At 36.3% G+C, this 23,247-nt stretch overlaps 1 protein-coding gene across 4 annotated transcripts in view; it reads left to right on the top strand.

Moving 5' to 3' along the window:
- Positions 1-23,247, top strand: part of HECW2 (HECT, C2 and WW domain containing E3 ubiquitin protein ligase 2) — a 434,970-nt gene that overhangs the window by 347,253 nt on the left and 64,470 nt on the right. For all 4 annotated transcript variants that reach the window (XM_006078135.4, XM_044936746.2, XM_025277874.3 and 1 more), the window contains 3 exons: positions 6,278-6,380; positions 8,632-8,728; positions 22,628-22,711. In XM_006078135.4, coding sequence (XP_006078197.3) covers positions 6,278-6,380; positions 8,632-8,728; positions 22,628-22,711 — 284 coding nt within the window. The remainder of the gene's footprint in view (positions 1-6,277; positions 6,381-8,631; positions 8,729-22,627; positions 22,712-23,247) is intronic.

Below are 23,247 nucleotides of genomic sequence, written 5' to 3'. Positions count from 1 at the left end.
CAGCTGTAGCAAGTGACCTGTTGGTTGGTAGGAATGCAGGATGTGGGATTTATTGAATATTGCTGGCTCTTTCATATTGCTTTGTTTTCCTAGTTTGAGACTATCATTTGGAGGCTGAAAAGTACTGGAATGTTGACAGGGCTTCTCTGGAAACAAATAGAACCTAAATTGCAAGTTTAAGACATTAGAAGAAAGGTTGAAGAAATTAGATTTTTTTTTTTTAAAGTTCAGTGGGTGATGAGAGAAGATTCATAATGCAATACAGTGTTCAAGAGAAGGTGTTGGGGAGCCCTTTGGCATACCTGATAGCAACTTCATAGGAAGAAATGAACATAGCTTTTGCTCCGTCACTCAGTCGTGTCTGACTTTTGCGACCCCATGGACTGTAGCCTGCCAGGCTTCTCTGTCCCTGAGATTTTAATTGGGGATAAAAATTGGGTTAAAGGTAGGGACGTTTCTTAAGTGAGGATTGCTGAATTAGATGAAAATCTCCAGCCTAGGCTATGAGGTTGTGATCCTCTCTAATCTTCTTTAAAATTAGGGTACATATGAGAGTTGATTTCTATACATGAAATGCCCAGAGAAAATGGGCAGAATTAAAAGCTCTACTGTACTCTACTTTGCTGGTTTGCAGTGACCCATGGTAACCACATGAGGGCTCTCCAATAACCTAACCAGAAAAGAACAGAAAAAAGGAATACTCTCTTTCTGTTTCCCTTTTTCGGTTGCAGGTTAAATAAATAAAAGAGGAATGTTTTATGTCAAATATTCTCTCCTCAGTACAAGACAAGAGGGCAGTAGAGGGTGAGATGGTTAGGTAGCATCACCAACTCAATGAACATGAATTTGAGCAAACTCCAGGAGATAGTGAAGGACAGAAGAGCCTGGTGTGCTATACACAGGACGTGGAGTTGCAAGAGTCAGACATGGCTTAGTGACTGACCAACAGCAACAATAGACTTATGCTTTGAATGTCATATATCATCACTTTATATACATTGTTTCTAAAAATTCCCTTAGACGAGTAGAATTAAGATTCTTTTCCTGCATTCCTTTTCCAGGTTTTGTCTATGAGCATATCATCTTTTCAGTATTATATTGTATGTCAAATATTTTTGTAGCTTCTATTATAAGAAAAGATTATGAATGCAATAAATAACTGGACTTGATTTACCAGAATTCCACTCTTGGAATTTCCCCTCATGATTTACATACTGGCTCTAAGGATCACGTGTGTTTGCTGGTTAAAAGTGCAGACATAGACGAGTACACACAAGAAGCTCATATAAAAATGATATATAAATATATTGCAGGATGAGGTATGCACAAAAATATGTATGTTTTATGAGTAGCTAATAAATCTCTACCTGGCTGTCATATAAACCATTAGTGGTAAACTGGATGATGCTAATACATTCACCTAAAAAGCAGTATAGACCTCTCACCTTTGGACTTTGTACATCATATGTAGCATATTAGGGCTGTGCCTGGTTTTATTGTGCAACCTGTGCCCTTTAGACACTTGCCTTATCTCCACTCCACCATATGACGCTGACTGTTCAGTCCGATCAGAACAACGTGCAAGAGATTAGTAACTTTATTTATACTTTCTTTCAACTCCTCTGCCTCAGAATTTGAATTACTTCATGGTCTAGTTGGAGAAGGCAATGGCACCCCACTCCAGTATTCTTGCTTGGAAAATCCCATGGATGGAGGAGCCTGGTAGGCTGCAGTCCATGGGGTCACTAAGAGTCAGATACAACTGAGCGACTTCACTTTCACTTTTCACTTTCATGCATTGGAAAAGGAAATGGCAACCCACTCCAGTGTTCTTGCCTGGAGAGTCCCACTGAGGGGGGAGCCTGGTGGGCTGCCGTCTGTGGGGTTGCACAGAGTCGGACACGACTGACGCGACTTAGCAGCAGCAGTAGCAGCAGCATGGTCTAGTAGTAAGGATACTAAGGTCCACCTTAAAACTTGAATCACAATTTTTCTTTTTATGGATGGAAACTGAGCAGTGGCACTAAGATGACCCTATAAAGTCTCAGCATTTAGCCCCAGCATTGTTAAACCTTTGAGGTGAATGTGCCTTCTGGCCCAGCTGTTGGAAGCACGCACATCCTGTAGTAATTGCACATCTATCATGACTTGCCCACAGTCTGATGGTCTGGTGTGAAGAAGCAGGGTGTCAAGAAGAACTTTGGCTATTCTAGGAAATGATGACAAAAGGCACCTTACTGACAGAATGGAAAGTATATATTGGTAGATTGAAACGATAACTTTGGTGAATGACGAACAAGATGTAGTTAATGATCAAAATCTCCCCCAAGAGGAGATTTCATTGGCTTCATATATATATTGGCCTCATTTCTCAAAGCCAATAACTCAAGAGAAGTGCAGTGGGAAAATTCTAGTTACATTCACAGGTCTTCCCAGCCATTCTCTTAGACTCATTTAGCAAATATTCCAGGTAGTAGAAATTTGGGTATCTCTTCCATCCAACAAATGAATACTTATTGAACACCAGTAGTGTAGAAACATGGTTAATGTGAGGTATACAAAAAAATGACAGAGAGAATATATAAAACTAACTATAATCCAGATGAATAGCAATACAAGTGAAAAAATGCTTTATAGACTGTTAATAATGGCAGCTGCTTTTAAAATGTCCCCCAAGTGCTATGGCAGTCAGAGAAGGTGGCATTTGACATCAGCTTGTAGGGAAGGGAAAGCTTTATCGAGGAGAGGCTGTTTGAACTGCACTTTGAAGAATGAGTGAGAACATTCTGAAGAATAAACAGGCAGTGAAGGACGGGGACAACGTTTCCACTTTAGGGCATTTAGAAAAACCGTCACCAAACACCTAACTGAAGCAGTGTGATAAAATGATTATGAAGCTTTGATTGGGTAGTAGTAGAAACTTTATTTTGAAAGTATTGATTTATTAAGTAGTGAAGGGAAAACTGGACAGCTATGTATAAAAAAATGAAATTTGACCACTTCCTAAAAGCATACACAAAGATAAACTCAAAGAAACTGTTAAACTCTTAGAGGAAAACATACATAAAACACTCTTTGACATAAATCACAGCAAGATCCTCTATGACCCACCTCCTAGAGTAATGGAAATAAAAACAAAAATAAACAAGCAGGGCCTAATTAAACTTAAAGGTTTTTGCACAGTGAAGGAAACTGTGAACAAGGTAAAAAGAAAATGCTCACAATTAGAGAAAATAATAGCAAGTGAAAAAAACTGACAAAAGATTAATCTCCAAAATATACAAGTAACTCATTCAACTCAATACCAGAAAAACAAACAGCCCCATCCAAAGGTGGACAGAAGTCCTAAACAGACATTTCTCCAAAGAAGACATACAGATGGCTAACAAATACATGAACAGATGCTCAATATCACTCATTATTAGAGAAATGCAAATCAGAACTACAATGAGTATCACCTTACACCAGTCAGAATGGCCATCATCAAAAAATCTGCAAACAATAAATGCTGGAGAATGTGTAGAGAAGAGGGAATCCTCTTGCACTGTTGGTGGGAATGCAAATTGATACAGCCACTATGGAGAATAGTATAAGTCTTTTATACTTAGTTCAGTCTCTCAGTCACGTCTGACTCTTTGCAACCCCATGGACTGCAGCAGGCCAGGCTTCCCTGTCCATCACCATCTCCCAGAGCTTACTCAAACTCATGTGCATCGAGTCAGTGATACCATCCAGCCATCTCATCCTCTGTTGTCCCCTTCTCCTCCCGCCTTCAATCTTTCCGAGCATCAAGGTCTTTTCCAATGAGTCAGTTCTTTGCATCAGGTGGCCAAAGTATTGGAGTTTCAGCTTCAGCATCAGTCCTTCCAGTGAATATTCAGGACTGATTTCGTTTAGGATGGACTGGTTGGATCTCCTTGCGGTCCAAGGGACTCTCAAGAGTCTTCTCCAACACCACAGTTCAAAAGCATCAGTTCTTCTGCACGCAGCTTTCTTTATAGTCCAACTCTTGTATCCATACATGACTACTGGAAAAACCATAGCTTTGCCTAGAGGTACCTTTGTTGACAGAGTAATGTCTGTGCTTTTTAATATACTGTCTAGGTTGGTCATAACCTTTCTTCCAAGAGGCAAGTGTCTTTTAATTTCATGGCTGCAGTTACTATCTGCCGTGATTTTGGAGCCCAAGAAAATTTGGAGCCCAAATGCAAGAATCCTCTTGCACTCCTACCAACAGTGCAAGAGGATTCCCTCTTCTCTATACCCTCTCCAGCATTTATTGCTTACAGATTTTTTGATGATGGCCATTGTTTCCATTGTTTCCCCATCTATTTGCCATGAAGTGATGGGACCAGATGCCATGATCTTAGTTTTCTGAATGTTGAGTTTTAAGCCAACTTTTTAACTCTCCCCTTTCACTTTCATCAAGAGGCTCTTTAGTTCCTCTTTGCTCTCTGCCATTAGGGTGGTGTCATCTGCATATCTGAGGTTATTGATATTTCTCCCGGTAATCTTGATTCCAGCTTGTTCTTCATCCAGCTCTGCATCTCTTATGATGTACTCTGCATATAAGTTAAATAAGCAGGGTGACAATATATAGCCTTGATGTACTCCTTTCCCAATTTGGAACCAGTCTGTTGTACCATGTCCAGTTCTAACTGTTGCTTCTTGACCTGCATACAGTATAGAGATTCCTTAAAAAACTAGGAATAAAATTACCATATGACCCAATAATCCCTCTACTGACCATGTACCCTAAGGAAACTATAATTGAAAAAGACTCATGTACCCCACTGTTCATCACAACACTGTTTACAATAGCTAAGACATGGAAACAATTAGATGTTCATTGACAGATAAATGGATAAAGAAGTCGTGGTACATATACACAGCAGAATATTACTCAGACATAAAAAGGAACATGCTTGACTCATTTCTAGTAAGGTGGATGAACCTAAAGCCTATACAGAGTGAAGTAAGTCAGAAAGAGAAAGACAGATATCGCATATTGACACACATATATGGAATATAGAAAGATGGTACTGACGAACCTATCTGTAGGGCAGCAGTGGAGACGCAGACATAGAGAAGAGACTTGTGGACCCAAGAGGGGAAGGAGAGGGTGGGATGAATTGAGAGAGCAGCTTTGAGACATCTACATTGCCATATGTAAAATTAGATGGCCAGCGGAAATTTACTGGATGCAGGGGGCTCAAATCTGGTGCTCTGTGATAACCCAGAGGGTGGGATGGAGTGGGAGGTGGGAGGGAGGCTCAGGAGGAGGGGACATATGTACACCTGTGGTTGATTCATGTTGATATACGGCAGAAGCTAACACAATATTGTAAAGCAGTCATCCTCCAATTAAAAATAAACGAATTAACTAAAATTTAAAAATATAAAAATAAAAAACTCATTAAAAAATTAATGTACAAATTTATAAATCCAGAAAGTTATTTTGCCTCTTATTCTCTTTAACTCTCTCATATGATTGTTCTACTGTTGTCATGAAATATTTCTGTAACGTGGGGGGAAAATGCTAAAACAGAAGCTAAAGCAGTGTTAGAGTTTTCTGGTAAGACTATTAATGGACATTTTTGTTTATCTACTTATATATATGAGTTTCTAAGTCTATAGTAGGTAAAAAAACTAATTTGGGTTGGGGCAACCCTATTTAGCTCCTCCACACCTGCTATGATTAGCTCGTTGGTGTGGGAGGTTCAAACCAGAAAGAGCTGTTGCTCTGGGTGCACTAATAAGCACGTAAAATTGCTTCTGAGGAGATAATACTCAACTCGGAAACCCTCACGAAGACTGCTGCTCTTCAGCTCCTCCTCTGCTGAGGCAAGGGATTCCCTGACTTGCTTGGCCAAAAGAAGGCATATCCTAGCACTGCCCCAGTGAATTCTGTCGCACCCAAGTGTTCTCTCTGATATATTGTTGCAGGTCTGTGGTCTGTCAGGTAGAAGTTAATTCAGAGGAACATGTATTCAGCATCCACATCCCCATAGGCATATTGAGCTCCTTCTGTATGCTTGGTCAGTAGTCACAGCCCTGGCCCCTCTCAGGGACATGGATACCCCAACCGCTCCCCTCAGTTCAGCAACTGAAGCAGAGGTTTTGAGAGTCTTGTGTCCGCTCTTCAAGCTAGCCTCTGTTCTGATCAGTTGGTACTTAGCAATGCTCGTTGTCGGTGTTCTGAACAACTTGGCTAAGGACACCGTTGTAAAGTACTCTGGGATTTAGTGTAGAACATAAACACTGCTTATGTCTGCAGGTAGGAGAAGATTCTCGACATGCAGGACCACCAGTTCTTCCCAGGCCGTCGAGTACGTTCAATACAGTCAGCAGGCCGCAGTACCAGGACATGGTTCCAGTGGGTATGTCACCTCTTCCCCAAAGTCTTCATGTTTGCTTTCATGTCAGTGTGCACCACGCATTCTCTGCTGATACTTCCCTGTTGTCAGCCTCTCTGTACCGAGGAACAGTTGCATTATCCCTAAAAAACTGATTTGAGTATCAAACACTTATGTCTTGTAAAATCCTGTAGGCTGAGAATTTTTATACTACTCTGCCTTTTCTGTGTGAAGTCTTTATGCTAGATTCTTGACGTTAAGGAAAAATAGGTTGTTAAAGCAACTGGGTTGTGTGGCCATTTTAATTAGGCATTTGGACAAACATATTTATTTAATATATATCCAATACTTGAGACAGAGTTTAAATGGTGTGTGAGCCTGTAGTAGTAAGGATGGCACATTCTTAAGGGGTTTTGTGGCAAATTCAGGATAGCAAAAGTGCCAAAAAATTGTAAAATATATTAAATGAATACAGGCCAGTAGGCCTAAAGAACAGTTTGAGTTGTTAGTAAAATGGTGAGGTTGAAGTAGATCAGTTTTCAAACCTCGAGCCCCTAAGGTAGATGGAATGGATAGGCTGGCAAATGGGCTGTTCCATTTTCAATTTGAACAGCTCTTCATTTGTCTGGTTTTATCTTAAAATTTTTATTTTTTAAAGAAAGATTTACCATGAAATATAATGCAGTGCACATGTCCTAAAGAAGTTTGAGAACCACTGATATAAGAAGAAATTCTGAGTAGAAATCAAATAGTCTATATTTATTGTATAATTACTAATTTGATGCTAAATACTGCACATAGAATTTTTAAGTACTATAAAATTGTAGTTTAAAAATTATCTAGTCTCTGATCTTAGATGAAGTGTAAAAATCTAGTGATAAGATTTCAACTATAAAAGTATGTTTATTATTTATATGTGGTGAAAAGTGCAGTTAGGACACATTGAGTTCAATAATGAGATTCCATTTTAGCAGAGAGTATTTTTTAAAATTTCATTCACATTTAACTACGATAAGCATGATGTAGTTAAAATTTGAAGTGGCAGATGACTAGAGAATTATGTTTCTTTTGACTGATATTTTTAAGTAAGGCATGTTTCTTGATCATATTTATGAACACAAGAGTATTAACTGAACTAGAATCTCTGGTGTTTGAGGATTCAGATACTCAGTTCTGTGATTTAAATGTATCTATATTTCAGATTAGAAATAGAAATGTAATGAAGATGAATTATCTTAAGTAAGCAAATTAGTTTTCTTGATAAAAGAATATTAGCAGAGCCTTTAATAAATTTTAATTACATTTAAAATTTCTATGGACATTAGCCAACCTTAACTACGATATAGATTTTCCTTTTAAAATATTATGTACATAATTGATGATGCTGGTTGTATTGTAGCTGTTGGTGTAGTTGATTTGGTAAAGAGCTACCCTGTGACTTAGTGGCATTTATTTCCACCTAGAATTTGGGAATGGCTTGCCTCTGCATTTCAGTAGTTGCTGTTGGCAACTCTTGCTCTGCCTCTTTACCCCTGTGGGTGGCTGACATTTAATCAGAAGATGGCTTTCCATTTCTAGCAGTTGCTTATGAGGTTGATTTTAGTAATAAGTCTCAGTGTCTAGAATCAGTATTAGTATCAGTATCTAGAATCTTGTTGGTGATCTCATCTTGCAATTTGATAATAAATATAGCTCATCAAATGAGTTTAATGAGTGCATAAATCAATCATGCCTAACATCTAAGTCCAATACTCATACAGCAGGACAGACACAAATTGGAATTTAGTTATCTATAGTGGTTCTAAGGGCTTCCCTGGTATCTCAGGTGGTAAAGAATCTGCCTGCAATGCAGGAGGCCCTGGTTTGATTCCTGGGTTGGGATGATCCCCTGGAGAAGGGATAGGCTTACCCACTCCATTATTCTTGGGCTTCCCTGGTGGCTCAGACAGTAAAAAATCTGCCTGCAATGCAGGAGACCTGGGTTCGATCCCTAGGTTAGAAAGATCCCCTGGAGGAGGGCATGGCAACCCACTCCAGTATTCTTGTCTGGAGAATCCCCATGGACAGAGTAGCCTGGTGGGCTACAGTCCATGGGATCTCAAAGAGTCAGACATAACTGAGCAACCAAGCACAGCACAGGGGCTCTAAACTATGACTCTGAATACAGGAAATATTAATCAGGAAAACAAAAGAAGTCTGGATTTATGTGAATAAAACTAACAGATTTGAAAATATTGTTACATACTATATATATATATATTTTTTTTTTTTCCAGCTTACAATGACAAGATTGTTGCATTTCTGCGCCAGCCCAACATCTTTGAAATTCTGCAGGAACGTCAACCTGATCTTACCAGGAATCACTCACTCAGGTAACCAAAATATTGGTATTTAATTCAAGTTGCATAAGCCCCAACTATTAAATTTTCAGTAACACTGATAATCGTCTTGGAGATTCACTTTTGCTTTCTGGCATTCTGAACAAAGGCATCTTGTGAACAAATACTTCGTCACCAATATCAGATCAGTGCAGTCCTGGCTTTTCGCTGTTAAGTATGAGAATTGAATGAAGTTGACTAAAGAACCTAGAACCATCTTTAAAGAATATGAAAAAGAAACAAACTTTCACAGCCAAGAATGCATCCTAGATGTGTAGATTATAATGAATATAGTAAGACACTAACTATTTGGATGTAACATGAATAAGCAAAAGTAGCATAATGTTTATTGAATTGAGACATAAAATCTTAGACTTGGCACTGACATTTTTCCATAATAAAAACACAATGGAACTCAAAGAAGAAATCTGATCCTCTCCAGAGTCCAGCATTCCCCTGTATGACCCCTGTCTTCTGAACGACTCTTCAGTGCATCATGCTTCAAACCCAGTTTTACTTTCCTGAATACATGCTGTTCCTTTTCCCTGGTGAGCTCTTCTTCTGTGTGTGGCAAGATCTTTCTTTTTAAATTCAGTGTAAGAATTTCCATGGTGGACTCTCACTCTCATGATGTAGTCTAGTCTTTCTCACCTTTGCTGTGCTCAGCATCACAGAGGTGGAGATGGAGAGAATTGAGAGTTTCTGCTGAAATCCCACATAACTCAAAGCCCATTTAGTCTATATGCTGCTTGTAATGGCAAAAATATGTTTGCCCAGTGGTGCCATCCTGGCCCATGACAGCAGTTCTCAAATACTGTTCCACTGAGCTGTGTCGAACTGTTTTTGTCAGTATTACTGGGGAGTTTTATAGAGTCCAAAATGCCAGGTCTTGCTTCCCTCAACTTATCTCCCTTCTCTTAATTTATGCCCTCTATCCTCCCATGCCCTGCCCAGAAATTTAGTTCAAGAGGTCTAGGTAAAGTTCAAGCATTTAATTTCCTAAAACTTCTCCACATAATTTCAATGGCACATCCAGGTGTAATAGCCTCTGGTCTAGACACTAATTTGATCGTTAATTATTTAATGTATCAAGCTGTCCTTCCTACTATTTTGGTTATGTGACTTTTGTGCTTTGACTTTTCAAGTGCTTATGCTTTATTTTCCAATTAGATTATAAGATCTTTGCAAATAGGGATCTTATCCAATTCATTATTTCTCCTTCCTTACTGCTAAAATATCTAGTAACATTTTGCAAATACAGTGAATGTATGTATATGTTGATATGGAGATAAATTACCAAATATCCTTCTTATGATGTTCTTAGTCTCTCGTATCTTAAAAGTCATCATTAAAACTTTCTAAAGTTTCTAAAGGCTAAAACTTCACATAATTTCAAGTATGATACTACTAATGTTGCTTATATAGAAATCCTGGTTTCACATAGTTAACTAACATCCAACTCAGGTATCAGTGTTTTCCCCAACTTGACAAGCATGCTGTTCTCAGTCAGGAAAAATTATAAAAATTATACAAGCTGTCATTTTATATATTTTATATTATAGCATCTACTCAGCAACCCATGGGCCTCTAGAGAGTCTTCTGTAAAAATAACTTTGCAGAAATGAGCCCCTCAGTTCTGTAATGAGAGATCTTGGAGGTTCTGGGCTGCAAAGCAAAACAAACAAACATACAAACAAAATCCCTCCTCTTTTGCAAATCAGAAAATAGGGAGAACTCTGTTTTCTCTCTTTACCATCTTCAGCTCCAACCTGCTCCTCCCCTTACTTGTAGTCAATATTCATTCCTCTGAAAGAACCCTGTCCCAACAAAAAAGAACAAGAAAAAGGAAACTCACAAAATTTTCCAGTTTTGCTCTGCAACTCTGCATTATTATTAATTTAACATGTCTTAAGATCTCTATTGTTAGAGAAATAAGATGATATAATCTACCTGAACAAGGCATCTCACATTATCATTATTCCTTAATGACTTGACAGAACCTTAACAGGTCCTAACAGAGGAAAAACCTAAAGGCCTCACTGAGAACTTCCAGTTTTGTTTATTCCTTCTGCTTTTTAGAGTCTTTAAAGTCTCTAATCTCCTAAAAATTGCTGAAGGTTTTTATTTTTTAGTGACACCTGGGGTCCTCAATTAAGGAAAATCTCATGTGATAATCTATTGCTAAGATATTATTTGATAGATTTTAAAATAAGTTTCCATCTTATTTCAAAACTTATTAATAAATTTCCATTTACATTTTCGATAACTGTTTATAGAATTTGACCATAGAAGGCTTGAGCAGTCATGACAAGTAGGAAGAAGCAGGAACTTCAATTAGTGGAATAATGTTGCTCTTACATAGAGTGTGTGTCACTATGTACTTTTTGCCTGAAAATCTGTTGATAGTTCAGCACTTTGCTTATCGTAACTACATGATGGGGAAGTTTGTACATCTAAAGGAACACTCTGTTTCATATAGTTAAAAACTGCATTGTAAGGAACATTCCCACAAATGAAGGCGGGGAAGCTGGGGTTCTTTAAACTCATATTTCAGTCATATATTTGATAAGAGATTTATGCATGGAATGGAACTGCTGAGTCATGGCTCAAAAGTAGCAAAGGTAACTGTGAGCCTATCCTGAGCTGTGTGTACATTGTTCCTCATCAGTGGCACAGATAAAAATATTCCTTCTTATTTTCTCCATAATATGATGAGGAAATAAGTGTCAGCCTTTGGGAAATTCAAATAGGTACACCTCTGTGCTTTGTGTTTTTTTCATTTTTCTCGTATGATTCCTTGCCCTCCAGAAGATGGCAAGCAATTTGTTTAGTTTGTATCCATACACAGCTTTCTCTTCCTTGAGATGCACCTTGAATACCTTTTCCTGTAGAATGGTTATGGGTTTTCATGCATTGGGATATAGCTTTTGCTTTCCATTGCTATTTTTAAAATTCTGCTTCATCTAACTTCATCTGTCAAGCAAATGTACATGCTACCAAGTTGTTTTCGCTCTCTTTTTTTTTAATCTCAGAAGAGATTTGCTCAGAAAACTCAACATCCAAAAGTTGTAGCTCCGTCAAATGGATTGTGTCTCATTGGATTACATTGGTTCTTAGTGAAAGAGAGTAATCCTACTAAGAAGCTCTATAACATTAAAATAAAGACTGATACAAAATGTTTTAAGATTTTATCCAAAGACAAATCTATTCATTAAAAACACAACCTTTTAAGAATATTTTTTTTAATTTTTATTTATTTATTTATTTATTTTTTTAATTTTATTTTATTTTTAAACTTTACATAACTGTATTAGTTTTGCCAAATATCAAAATGAATCCGCCACAGGTATACATTTTATAGATGAATGGAATACATACAAAGTCAATAAAATTTTGGTGTTGGTACTTGTACAATATTGTATTATGAACAAGGAACCAAGTACTGTAAAACTGACTTAAGAGTTGAGAATTCCCTTTTGTGTAATAGTTGAATTTAACCAGTAGATCTACTCCCTACTAACCCTGCTGCTGCTGCTAAGTCACTTCAGTCGTGTCTGACTCTGTGCGACCCCATAGATGGCAGCCCACCAGGCTCCACCGTCCCTGGGATTTTCCAGGCAAGAATACTGGAGTGGGTTGCCATTTCCTTCTCCAATGCATGAAAGTGAAAGTGAAGTCGCTCAGTGGTGTCCGACTCTTCGCGACCCCACTCAGTCATGTCCGACCCTTCGTGACCCCATGGACTGCAGCCTACCAGGCTCCTCTGCCCGTGGGATTTTCCAGGCAAGAGTACTGGAGTGGGGTGCCATCGCTGTCTCCACCCTACTAACCCAACTTTCCTCAAACCGTGATGATAATTATTTCGGACTATAGGTCAATTCCTCCATGAGTATGTTCTTTGAAAAATTTCCTTCCCGTGAGAATAATCTATGATGCTTTTTTTCTGTTCTAAATAAATTGGGCCATTTCCTATTTAGGTCACTAGTAAATCAATAAATTGGAAGTCAAGAAATTCTGAGCTACAAAAGGCAAATGAGTGTGTGTCCCAGGGTTCACCAGAATAGAAGCAAACACAGACTGTGACCTTCTGTTTCTTCCCATAACCCTATTTTAAGAGCCCTGGAATTTCGTTATTGTTCAAATTATATGGTTAATTTTGTTTTCGTTTTTAAAAACAGTGCATGCCATTGTGAAATTATCAAATAATACAGAATTTTGTGAAATAAAAAGTTAAAATTTCCAAAAGCTACCTTTCTTAAAACAAACCCCAGTGTTCAGAATTTCTAACCTATTTTTTGTTCAGTTTTCTAACAGATGAGTTTTTCTGCATTTAATATTGGCTAGAATATTAATCTCAGTTAACATCTGATCTACTGGTTCAAAATAGCATAGATTTCCCCTTGCCAATCCTTATGCATTTCCTGTTACAACCTGCCTAGCTCTCTCATCGTTTTCTCATTTGTTTACTGTTCTTTCAGATGTCTGAAACCAACATGACAAACTTCTGAACTTTGTTTACCAAGTTATATGTAACAGGAAATCTGCATTGAAACTTTTTTCTTATGAAAAAATTACATAGGCTTAACTATTGAATTTTTTAAAAATACTTAAGATAATTCACTGACAACCACATAATGTTATTGGAGAGTCCTGGTCTGTTTCCCAACTGGGAGATCAGCATTAATAATGACACTTAAAAAGTAGTAGAATATAGATCTTAAGAGTTGAGGGTCAAAGAGACCTGGTTTGAATTCTGGCTCTGTGGTTTACTCACCAGACTTTGAATGAGGCATTTAGCTCCTCCAAGTCATAGTTTCCTCATCTGGATGGGGATAGGAGTTTCTAACTTGCAGTGTTCTTTTGAAGATTAAATGAGATAGTATATTTACTGCCCTGGTACTATGTAAGCAATACAAAGGATACAGTAAATTTAAAGTAGTATTATATTAGTAGCCTGTCCTTCACTTCTTGATTAAATCACAAGGACTCAGTTTAAAGTAATTTCCCCTAAATTTACTGGTTTTCTAAACCACTCTTCTTAAGATGGATCATATGTATAAATGCCATCATATAATTCTGTGGGCGTAGTTAAAATACAGGAATGGTCTCTTGCATTCCATCAGTAATTTCTATGTTGGACAGCTTTCTAGTGTTGTGCTTACACTATGTTCTTTAGGAAACTTTGTTCTAAAATTTTTTACATGTAAGCAATGAAACCAGCCTTGACTGCTCATCTGCACAGAGGAATGAGTCTTCTGGTTCAGGATTCAGTACAAATTACTGAGGGCCAAACATCATGGCAGAGTCATTGACATAACATTTTAGAAGTCATCCAAAGGTGAATTATACCCATCTTCTCAGACAATAATCTTCCTGCAGATCTAATGAGAGTGTTGAAATATTGTTACCTAGGATAGTATGGAACACAGATCCTTAGTCCTAGATCTCTATTCCATAGCTTCTGCAGAAGAAATAATTGCTACTTATGTTTTATCCAAATGGATATGCCAATTTGTTGTAGTATATAGATTTTTGACATGTACATCAAAATGTACATAATTGTCTAGTTTTCACATTTTCCCTATGTGGAATTTCATAACTATTAATTTTAAAATAACTAGACAGTCAATCACTTAAGGTTAGAAAAGGCCCAAAAGAAAAATTCTCATAGCCAAGATTAGTTTAGCTTCTCTTAAAGTATTATACCCAGGTATTTGTTAAATTTTTCCATAAATAAAGTTCTTAAATATATTCATCTACTGGATATTTCTCCAAAGCATTATATTTTCTGACTAACAAAGGATTCAGTTAGGGTTTTCAAACCATTTTCTTGCATGAAGAATAGCCATATTTTAGGTATGTCTGTTCTATTGTTGATTTTTGCTATATTCTGTTGCACATATCAAAAAAGAGTTCAGCAGAATGGCATCCTTCTTCAGTAGCTCATCAGATGTGGTCTCTCTGTGGACCAAAGTACAGTATCAGGAAGGATTCTAGCCTCAATGCTTTCCCTAAACCCAAGAGAATAATAAACCATTTCTTTAATCATAGAGAACAATGTATTACTATTTCTGATATTAAAAATGGATTTTAATGAAATCTGATTTTTACATCTACATTTAATTGCAAAATTATTAGTGAATCTTACAAAGCAAATAAAATATACATAGCCTCTATGTTAATAATGTATTTTTTGTCTTTCTCAATGAATTTGAGTAGTTATGGAAACTGTCTTCAGAAAAATTAATTTGGTTAAAGTTAAATGCCCTTATTTCAAGCACATTATCCTACATACAAATAGATACTATTAATACATCCCATTGAATAAGTTATTACTGTCTGTACCTTGAAGGTACATTTTATAGTAAACATTCTTGCAGACGCATCAGAGTGCCATTATACCAAAACTCAGGTATCATATGTGTCTGAATTTTATATTTACAATAAAAATTGCATAATATTACCATCTGTGCTTAAAATGTTTAAAAACATCTTATATTTTTCTACCATATGTTTTCTTACACTTATATTCCAAATCAAGTATAAGCTACATTAAGTCAAGTTATATTTTACTCATTTTATAACTTCTTACTTCTCATAGTACCTCACATCTTATATTGTATAAAGTGGGTGTTTAAGAAATATTTGATAAATTAATAAATTTCAAAGCAGTATATTTGGGACTTAATGATAGCCCCTAAAATTATTTACCTCAAAGGGATAAGTAACTACATTTCCAGTGTACAAAATCACATATATAAAGATACAGAATCCCTCTTTTTAATAAATCAATTTATATATCTTTGTATATTCCAATAATTACTTTAGATCCCAGGAAATAGTAGCATAACAATTATTTATTTTAAAAACTTGGCTAAAGTTCTCTAGCATGTAGCATTATTTTGAATATTAAGATGAAATTTTGAAAAATGTTATTAACTTTTAAAATTACATTGGGGTTTTGATGGACATTTTTAAAAAGTTTAAGTTACTTTGCATATGATTAAGATATTTACAGTTTTCCATTTTTTCTTCTACAGGTATAATTTTTCATGCATTCAACCTTTGCATTTCTTACAGTACAGTTTTCTTATTTATTTATTTATATAGGCACTGAAAGTTTTGTGTCTGGGTTTTCCAAAAGTATTTTATGTTTTTGTTTCTGTTATGAGTGGACTTTTTCTATAGTTTTCTAAATAATGACTGCCAAATCTAGAAAACTGCTAGTACGATTTTCTGGAAATTGGTGTCTCAAGTTATTTTTTTCATTTACCTTGACATTTTATATCACTGTTTAAAAAATACTGCTGTATCCTTGTCTACCCCTTTACATACTGTTTAACAGACTTGTCCATTCTAATGTTAATGGGTTATATTGTTACCCATTTGTTTTTTCTTTCATATATATATTTTAAAGTAAAATATATGCCTATATAACATAGTTTCAATTCCTGAATATCTTTTCAGTTAAAACACTTGTATCAAATACATAATAAATTATTATAATTCATACGAAAATATAAACCTCTAGCTATACATTTTAGCGTAACCTAGATATTCTTCAGAATAATGATGGATTTAGGGTACAAGCTGTTAAGAATGTCTGATTAAGGTGTCTTATAGCCACATGTTTTTTGCATGTAATAACTAAATTCCTTTTGTTAGTCTTAAAATAGTTTTGCTGTATTTTGCTTTACTGAGAATAATGTTTCCCATTATCTGTTAAATTATGAGGATTTTAAACCCTTCATGTGTATTATCTCTTTGGTCCTCACAGCATTAATTTCAGTATTACAGAGAGGCCAGAGTCTTATCTAGTGCATATCATAGAAGTACTCAATAGGTATTTGTGGAATTAACCAAGATAAATACCAAGATTAGAACAACTTGCCAACAATAGAAGCAGAAAAAGGAATATATGACCAGGCATCTAATTTGGCTCTATTTTCAATAGATCATTCTGTCTGTTGAAAAAGGAATAAATAATTATGAGACCTATCTGATAATATACTCAATATTTTGAAATTTTTGCATGCTGCTATATAATAGTTCTGTGCTACGCCTTTTATTTGCATTTGTTCATTGAATCCTTTCCACCAACCTATGAGGCAAATACTTAACTATGCTTATTTCAAGATGAGAAAACAAGCAGAGAGAGTTAAGTAACTCTCTGAATTCTTAGCACAGAGCTGATTTATATCCACTTAGAACAAATATTGCTTCTAAATATATGACTAATTGATTTCACCTCTGTGTGTCCATAAGCATTGTGAGATAATAATAGATCTGTATTTTCAAACCTTACCTATGTAATGGGAAGTAGAAAGAAAAGTTGACCTTTCTACTGCTTGGTTCTTACCTCAAGCCAGACCATGCCCTGTGACTTAATCAGAAATATGAATCATTAGTACTGATTTTCCTTTCTTGACATTACTCCATCAGAAAAGTAATGGGGATTTCTCTAAAATTGCCCTGAGGCGATTTTTCACAACATATATATTTTTGAAGGTTTACTAAACTGTATACAGAAACCTTCTGTTTACAGAAGGAAAAGGTGTCAGAGGATGAGATGGCTGGATGGCATCACCAATGCAATGGACATGAACTTGGGCAAACTTCAGGAAATAGTGAGGGACAGAGAGGCCTGGCATGTTGCAGTCCATGGGGTCGCAAAGAATCAGACACGACTGGGTGACTGAACAATAGCAACAACATCATACAGGAAACATGTGTGCAGAGTCTGAAATCCAGACAGTGTTGTGGTTTAGAGGCATTGGTGCTTCTGATTGTTTTTGATCATGTGCCCTACTTTAACTGCACCAAAATGTTGGTTGGTTTCAGTGAGGCTATTTTCTGTGGGAATTCCGGTCTTGAGACTATGTTCCCTTGTCCTCAAATGATCTTCTGCTTGAGTTGATCTTCTGGGGTGATTCTACGCGTTGGGAGGAAGTGGTTACCAAGGTCTGAATTCGACAAGCATTTGAGAGACAGTAATAGCCAGCGACTTTTTCCTGACATGTCACTATGTATACAGTCTGGTATCTGTATGAATCTCTTAGTTATATAACAGTTGTGTTTTCTTATGAAGAAGTTGTCATTACCTGTTTTGTACTTCCTGCAGTGGGTTCTGGTTTAGTAAATAATGTTAGCTTTCTGGTTCTCTTTTCTCCACCACAACAAAAAATGGTATAAAGAAATTTATTCCAAATACTGAATGGACTCAGGGAAATTTGTTTGGAGCCAAATGTATTTTGGTATTAACGGCTCATTTGCCTGGTTTGATTTTGCTAAGCCCTTTTTATGTGCACAGCATAGTGCTGGGTACTGGAAGGCACAGAGATTAAGGAGGAAGGACTTTTGCCCTCCAGAATCTCACGACTCAAAATGAACTGAAGTGATAACTGAGTGGCTGTGTGAGAAAGTGCAATGCTGGAGGAAGTGCTGGAGTGTGTTGTAAAGGGTACAGTGAGCAACATGCCCATGAGGAAATGGTCCAATGATAAAATATTCTTTGAATATAATCTTGCATGCTCAGTCACTCAGTCGTGTCTGACTCTTTGCAACCCCATAGACTATAGCCCACCAGGCTCCTCTGTCCATGGGATTTTTCCAGGCAACGATACTGGAGTGGTTGCCATTTCCTCCTCCAGGGGATCTTCCCAACCTAGGGATTGAACTTGTGTCTCCTGTATTGCAGGCAGATTCTTTACCTCCGAGCCACCAGGGAAGCCAATATAATCTTAATTCTCATTATAAACCACTAAAATTGAATAGAATTTCTTCATTAAGGTGAAGGTAATAAAGAAAGAAATTAGAGGATTACCACAGATTTCTTCTAACTCTGTAAATTTATAAAATAAACTTGAGTAAATATATTAATGTAACTTTCAAAAGTCCTTCTAATCAGAGTCATGTGAATCTTCAGCAATATTTCTCAAACTTGTTATGGTTATTTCAGACACTGGGTGGACTCATGGAAATTTTTTAGGATCCACTCTGTTATTTTCCATCCTAAAAGGAAAACAAACATTTCAGATCTACAATAGTGATTTTTAACCATGTGTATTTAGTGAAACAAAATGTGTACAAATATAAAACATGCATAAACTCCATATCCTTACAGCTTATAAGCTATAAAGCCAAAAGAAATATTAAATTAAGTAAAAACAAAAAAAATAACATTTGAATTAATGATATTGTGAGAAGATTTTGTTTTGCAGAAACCAAATCACCAAGGTTGAGACCAGTGTCAGTGGAAAGATATATTTGTGCTTTTTGTTTCACTTGTGTTTGACTTGATTCTTTTGATTTTTGTGTCTAATGGTCTATCATATGCATCTGTGGCATTATCTTGGTCATAATTTTTCTTGCTTAACAAATAGCTTACTTTTATCTATGTGATGAGTCAATTCACTTAATAGTGTACCCCCAAGTACAATACTGAAGAAAAATATATCATTAAACATATCCTGTGATGATTCTACTGCCATTTTTCTACTTATAAACTATTTAAAAACTTTTGTTCTTAGAAAAAGCCATAACATATGCTTTATTTAGCATTTTTAAGTCCATTTATTTTGTTTTCTCTTTAGCCTATGGCAATTTACACATATATTACCTTGCTTTATTTCATCATGATCATTTAATTTGCAATTTAATACTACCAAAGAAAAGTTTTGTCTTTTTAAATGGTGAAAGAATTGCGTATAGTAGCAGACAGGTGCAGCTATCATATTTAACATCAAGCCCTGCTCATCAACACTCTAAAAGTTCACCTCTGATCACTTGGCAACAAGTGTCTTGTAAATGCAGACATGGGAGTTAAAGTCACTTTGTGATGTTTACTCATAAATGTCATCCAGCTTGTCCAAAATATGCTTACCTCATATTAGCAGTTTTAATCATCAAAGTGGAAACACAGCATTTTAAAATTCTCCTAGTATTCAAGATCACATCTGTAGATTTCTAGTAGGCAATGATGCTAGTTAAAGCAATGCTGGACTAAAGAATATTGGGCAAATACCTGATAACCAAGGAATAGTTCCCATTTTTCCCCCCATCAGGAAAGATTGGTGATATTTCTGAGGATAACTACCCACTTTTTTCTCTTCCTCAGCCTTGATCTTCTTTCTTGACAGTCAATAAACCAATGCCTTCTTTGTTTTTACCTGTAAGAACTCTATGAAGGAGTTAATAGAAGAGAAGGCCTAAACAGGGCTCAGTTAAATGAATGGAATAACTTAAATATATTCATGTCATGCTGGCATTTCCCATGAACTCTCTCTCTTCCACTGCACCATGAACTCTTTGAGAAAGGGGCAGTATCTTACATCCTATTTGATTCCTGGTATATGATACCATGCCCAGCACATAGTAGGTACTCAGAAATTGTTTGCTGAATGAATGAATATTGACATGAATTTGGGCAAACTCTGGAAGATGGTGAAGGACAGGGAAGCCTGCTGCTGCAGTCCATGGGGTTGCAAAGAGTCAGACATGACTTGGCGACTGAACAACAACAACAGTGATATGATGTGTATCAAATAACACGTTCCACTGCCTTGTTCCTGGAAGCATATGACCCATCTCTTGTCATTGTGATAAATTAGCTGGCCCTGTAGAGAACTAGTCTCAGCCTGCCTCTGATACGTTCTTAGTCACTTAGTCATGTCCAACTCGTTGCAACCCCATGAACTGTAGCCCGCCAGGCTCCTCTGTCCATGGGGATTGTCCAGGCAAGTATACTGGAGTGGGTTGCCATTTCTTCCTCCAAGGGACCTTCCCAACCCAGGGATCAAACCCAGGTGTCCCACATTGCAGGTGGATTTTTTATTGTCTGAGCCACCAGGGAAGGCCACACCTCTATATTTTTTGGCCTAAAGAATCAGGCCAGTTGTCTTCACTGCCTCATAGTTAATATCTGGAAAGTGATGAGAACTTTCCCAATTGGCATATTTCCTCCATTGTCTTTCCCTTTCTTTCCCTCACCCTGTCATCTTTCTGACTCAGGAAGCTATGATCTCTTCCTTATCCACAGGATATCATAGGCTCCATACAAGCAACAGGCAAGAGCATGCTATCTTTTTGATCACTCAACCCGTTCCGTGTGGTTCCAGTTAAATGAGTAGAAGAGAGAGTTCAGCCTGTTTGTTTTCTGGTTTTATTGTTTGCCTAGTCTATTGTGGTGATAGACTAGAGGTAGCTTTTGTTTCTTCAAGATCACAACATATTGTTAGTCACACTTATAAGAGTACTTCTTTGGTCAAGTTCATTTTTTTTCCAAGATAATTTTTTTCTGATTTAGCTTTCTTTAAACCAACTTTTATATCTCTTATCAAAATACAATTTACCTGATAATGGGCCTTGGTTTCCATCATGTGCTTCAGACATATGATTATAACACGTGAGGGAAAATGTTCTGCTTGGTTTGAGACTTCAGACTGAAATAACCATAAGCAGAGAGAAGAGGCTGACTTTTCTTTTCTTAGTTCCTTTATATATATGCCTACCATTTACCTATATGTATATCTATATCTGTATTTCCAGTAGCTAGCTGCTATATAGTATATATAATATGGCTGTAATATTATATAAAATTATGTAAAACATAATATTTATACTGGCAATAAAAGGCAGAAAAGTTGAAAATATCAAAGATTAGGTGCTTCATGTACTAGCACATTCTGTAAAATGCATCTAAGCAGAAGCAGCCTAGGACTAAGCTCAGTTTATCATTTCCAGTAAGCTATGTGCTTAAGAGCACACATTAGCGAATTTTTCATCTCAACAGTTGAACCTTATCTTCATCTCATTACTTTCAAGCCTACAGGTAAATTAGAATTTGAAATTTGGGATTATAAAATCTAATTAGAACTTTATGAAACTATCAAATAGGAAAATAAGATACTCTATAGAAAATAACTAAATCTAAACAAATATTTATATCAGATATTGATACTTTATTTCATAGTATACAGAAATCGGAATATATCATCATTTAGCACTTAGAGTAAAATTGTGTATTTGTGTTGACTGTATGTTCCTATCAAAAGCAATGCTTTCAGTACCCAGTTTATGTTCTTATTTTTTGTCTTCTTATCAAAATTGATATGGTGTACTTGGAAACAGCATAATGTAAATGAGCGGAAACAACCAAAAAAAATTTATATTGAATTTATATTCATATAAAGAATTGAGATTAACAAAACAGTGACTCTTTAAACAAATGAACGCTGGTGTTATCACATATATCTATAATAAATAATGGTCCAAAATTGTGTTTGGTGTGTGTATATAAAAGTATATACACATTTGCACTAGTGTACATATAGTCTGTTTCACCAACTGTAGTAACTGAAGATGTTTTAGGTTTCAGTTATTTGAAAGAGCCACATGCTTTTATACCGAATATATAATTTACAGATAGTACCTACTTCCAAGTAGAAATGTGCTCATCATGCATAATGTAGAGGTATATCCTCAGGCAAACAAATGAATATCCTATTTGGAATAACAAGGAATCAATCTGAATGGTCCAGACTGTTACTTATAGTCAAGCCCGCAATAAGGCTTTAACTCAAAGCAGAGACTGAATTTTATTGGTTGGTTGGTACTGCTACCTATAGTAGTATTTGAGTAGCAAAAGATGAGAGCAATAAATTTTTTTTTTTATCATTGTTAGAAATGGGTGATGCTGATGCTCATGAGGGTCCTCCTTGAAGACAAGGACCACGTTTTACTTGGATGCGTATTCCTAGGGCACAGTAGCTACCACACAATAGGTACCAAAAAAAATGTGGTGACCATTCTTTTTGTAAAAAATGGTGCCTTAAGTACTGAATTATGTTGCCAATGTTTACTACACATATTTGAATTCTTTATTTGCTTGAATAGGGAGAAGATCCAATTTATCCGAACTGAAGGGACTCCAGGATTGGTGCGTCTTTCAAGTGATGCAGACCTTGTCATGCTGCTGAGGTATGTAATGCCTTTTCAAAGTGGGAAATCTCCTATCATCAGGCATTTTGAAGCACTTTAGAAAATAATGTGCTAGAATTGGCAGCCAGTAAGTGCTTCTTTTATTCTAAAAGACTTGTGGAATACTCATGATGGAGATACAGGATACTGATTTAGTGATAAGTCATTTCAGATTTCATTTCTTATCACTGGAATCAGCTTGATTTTTGTTTTACCCTGCTGGCAGAGGATGCAGTATTAGGAAGGGGAAAGAGACCGATGAGTAGAATGTCCCGCCACAGAATAAGACAGAAGGTTATACCTCGCTTACCGCATGAGAGTAAAAAAGAGGTTGTATTTGTATTTTTATCCAAAATTTTTTTCTCAGAATGTCTTTTGTCCCCTTTTGCTGATTTGAAGTTATTTATTTACTTTATGGCTTTGGGAATTTAAGTTTGGGAAATCAGAGAAGAAAGTTGAAATTTGGTCACTGGTACTCACTGCCAACTTGATAAGACTTTCATAAAACTGACCAATTATATTTTCTTTTTTAATGG

Source organism: Bubalus bubalis, chromosome 2, assembly GCF_019923935.1.
Source record: "Bubalus bubalis isolate 160015118507 breed Murrah chromosome 2, NDDB_SH_1, whole genome shotgun sequence".
NCBI classification, from domain to species: Eukaryota; Metazoa; Chordata; class Mammalia; order Artiodactyla; family Bovidae; genus Bubalus; species Bubalus bubalis.
The sequence above is the reverse complement of the archived record's forward strand: the minus strand, read 5'-3'. Positions and strand labels throughout refer to the sequence as shown.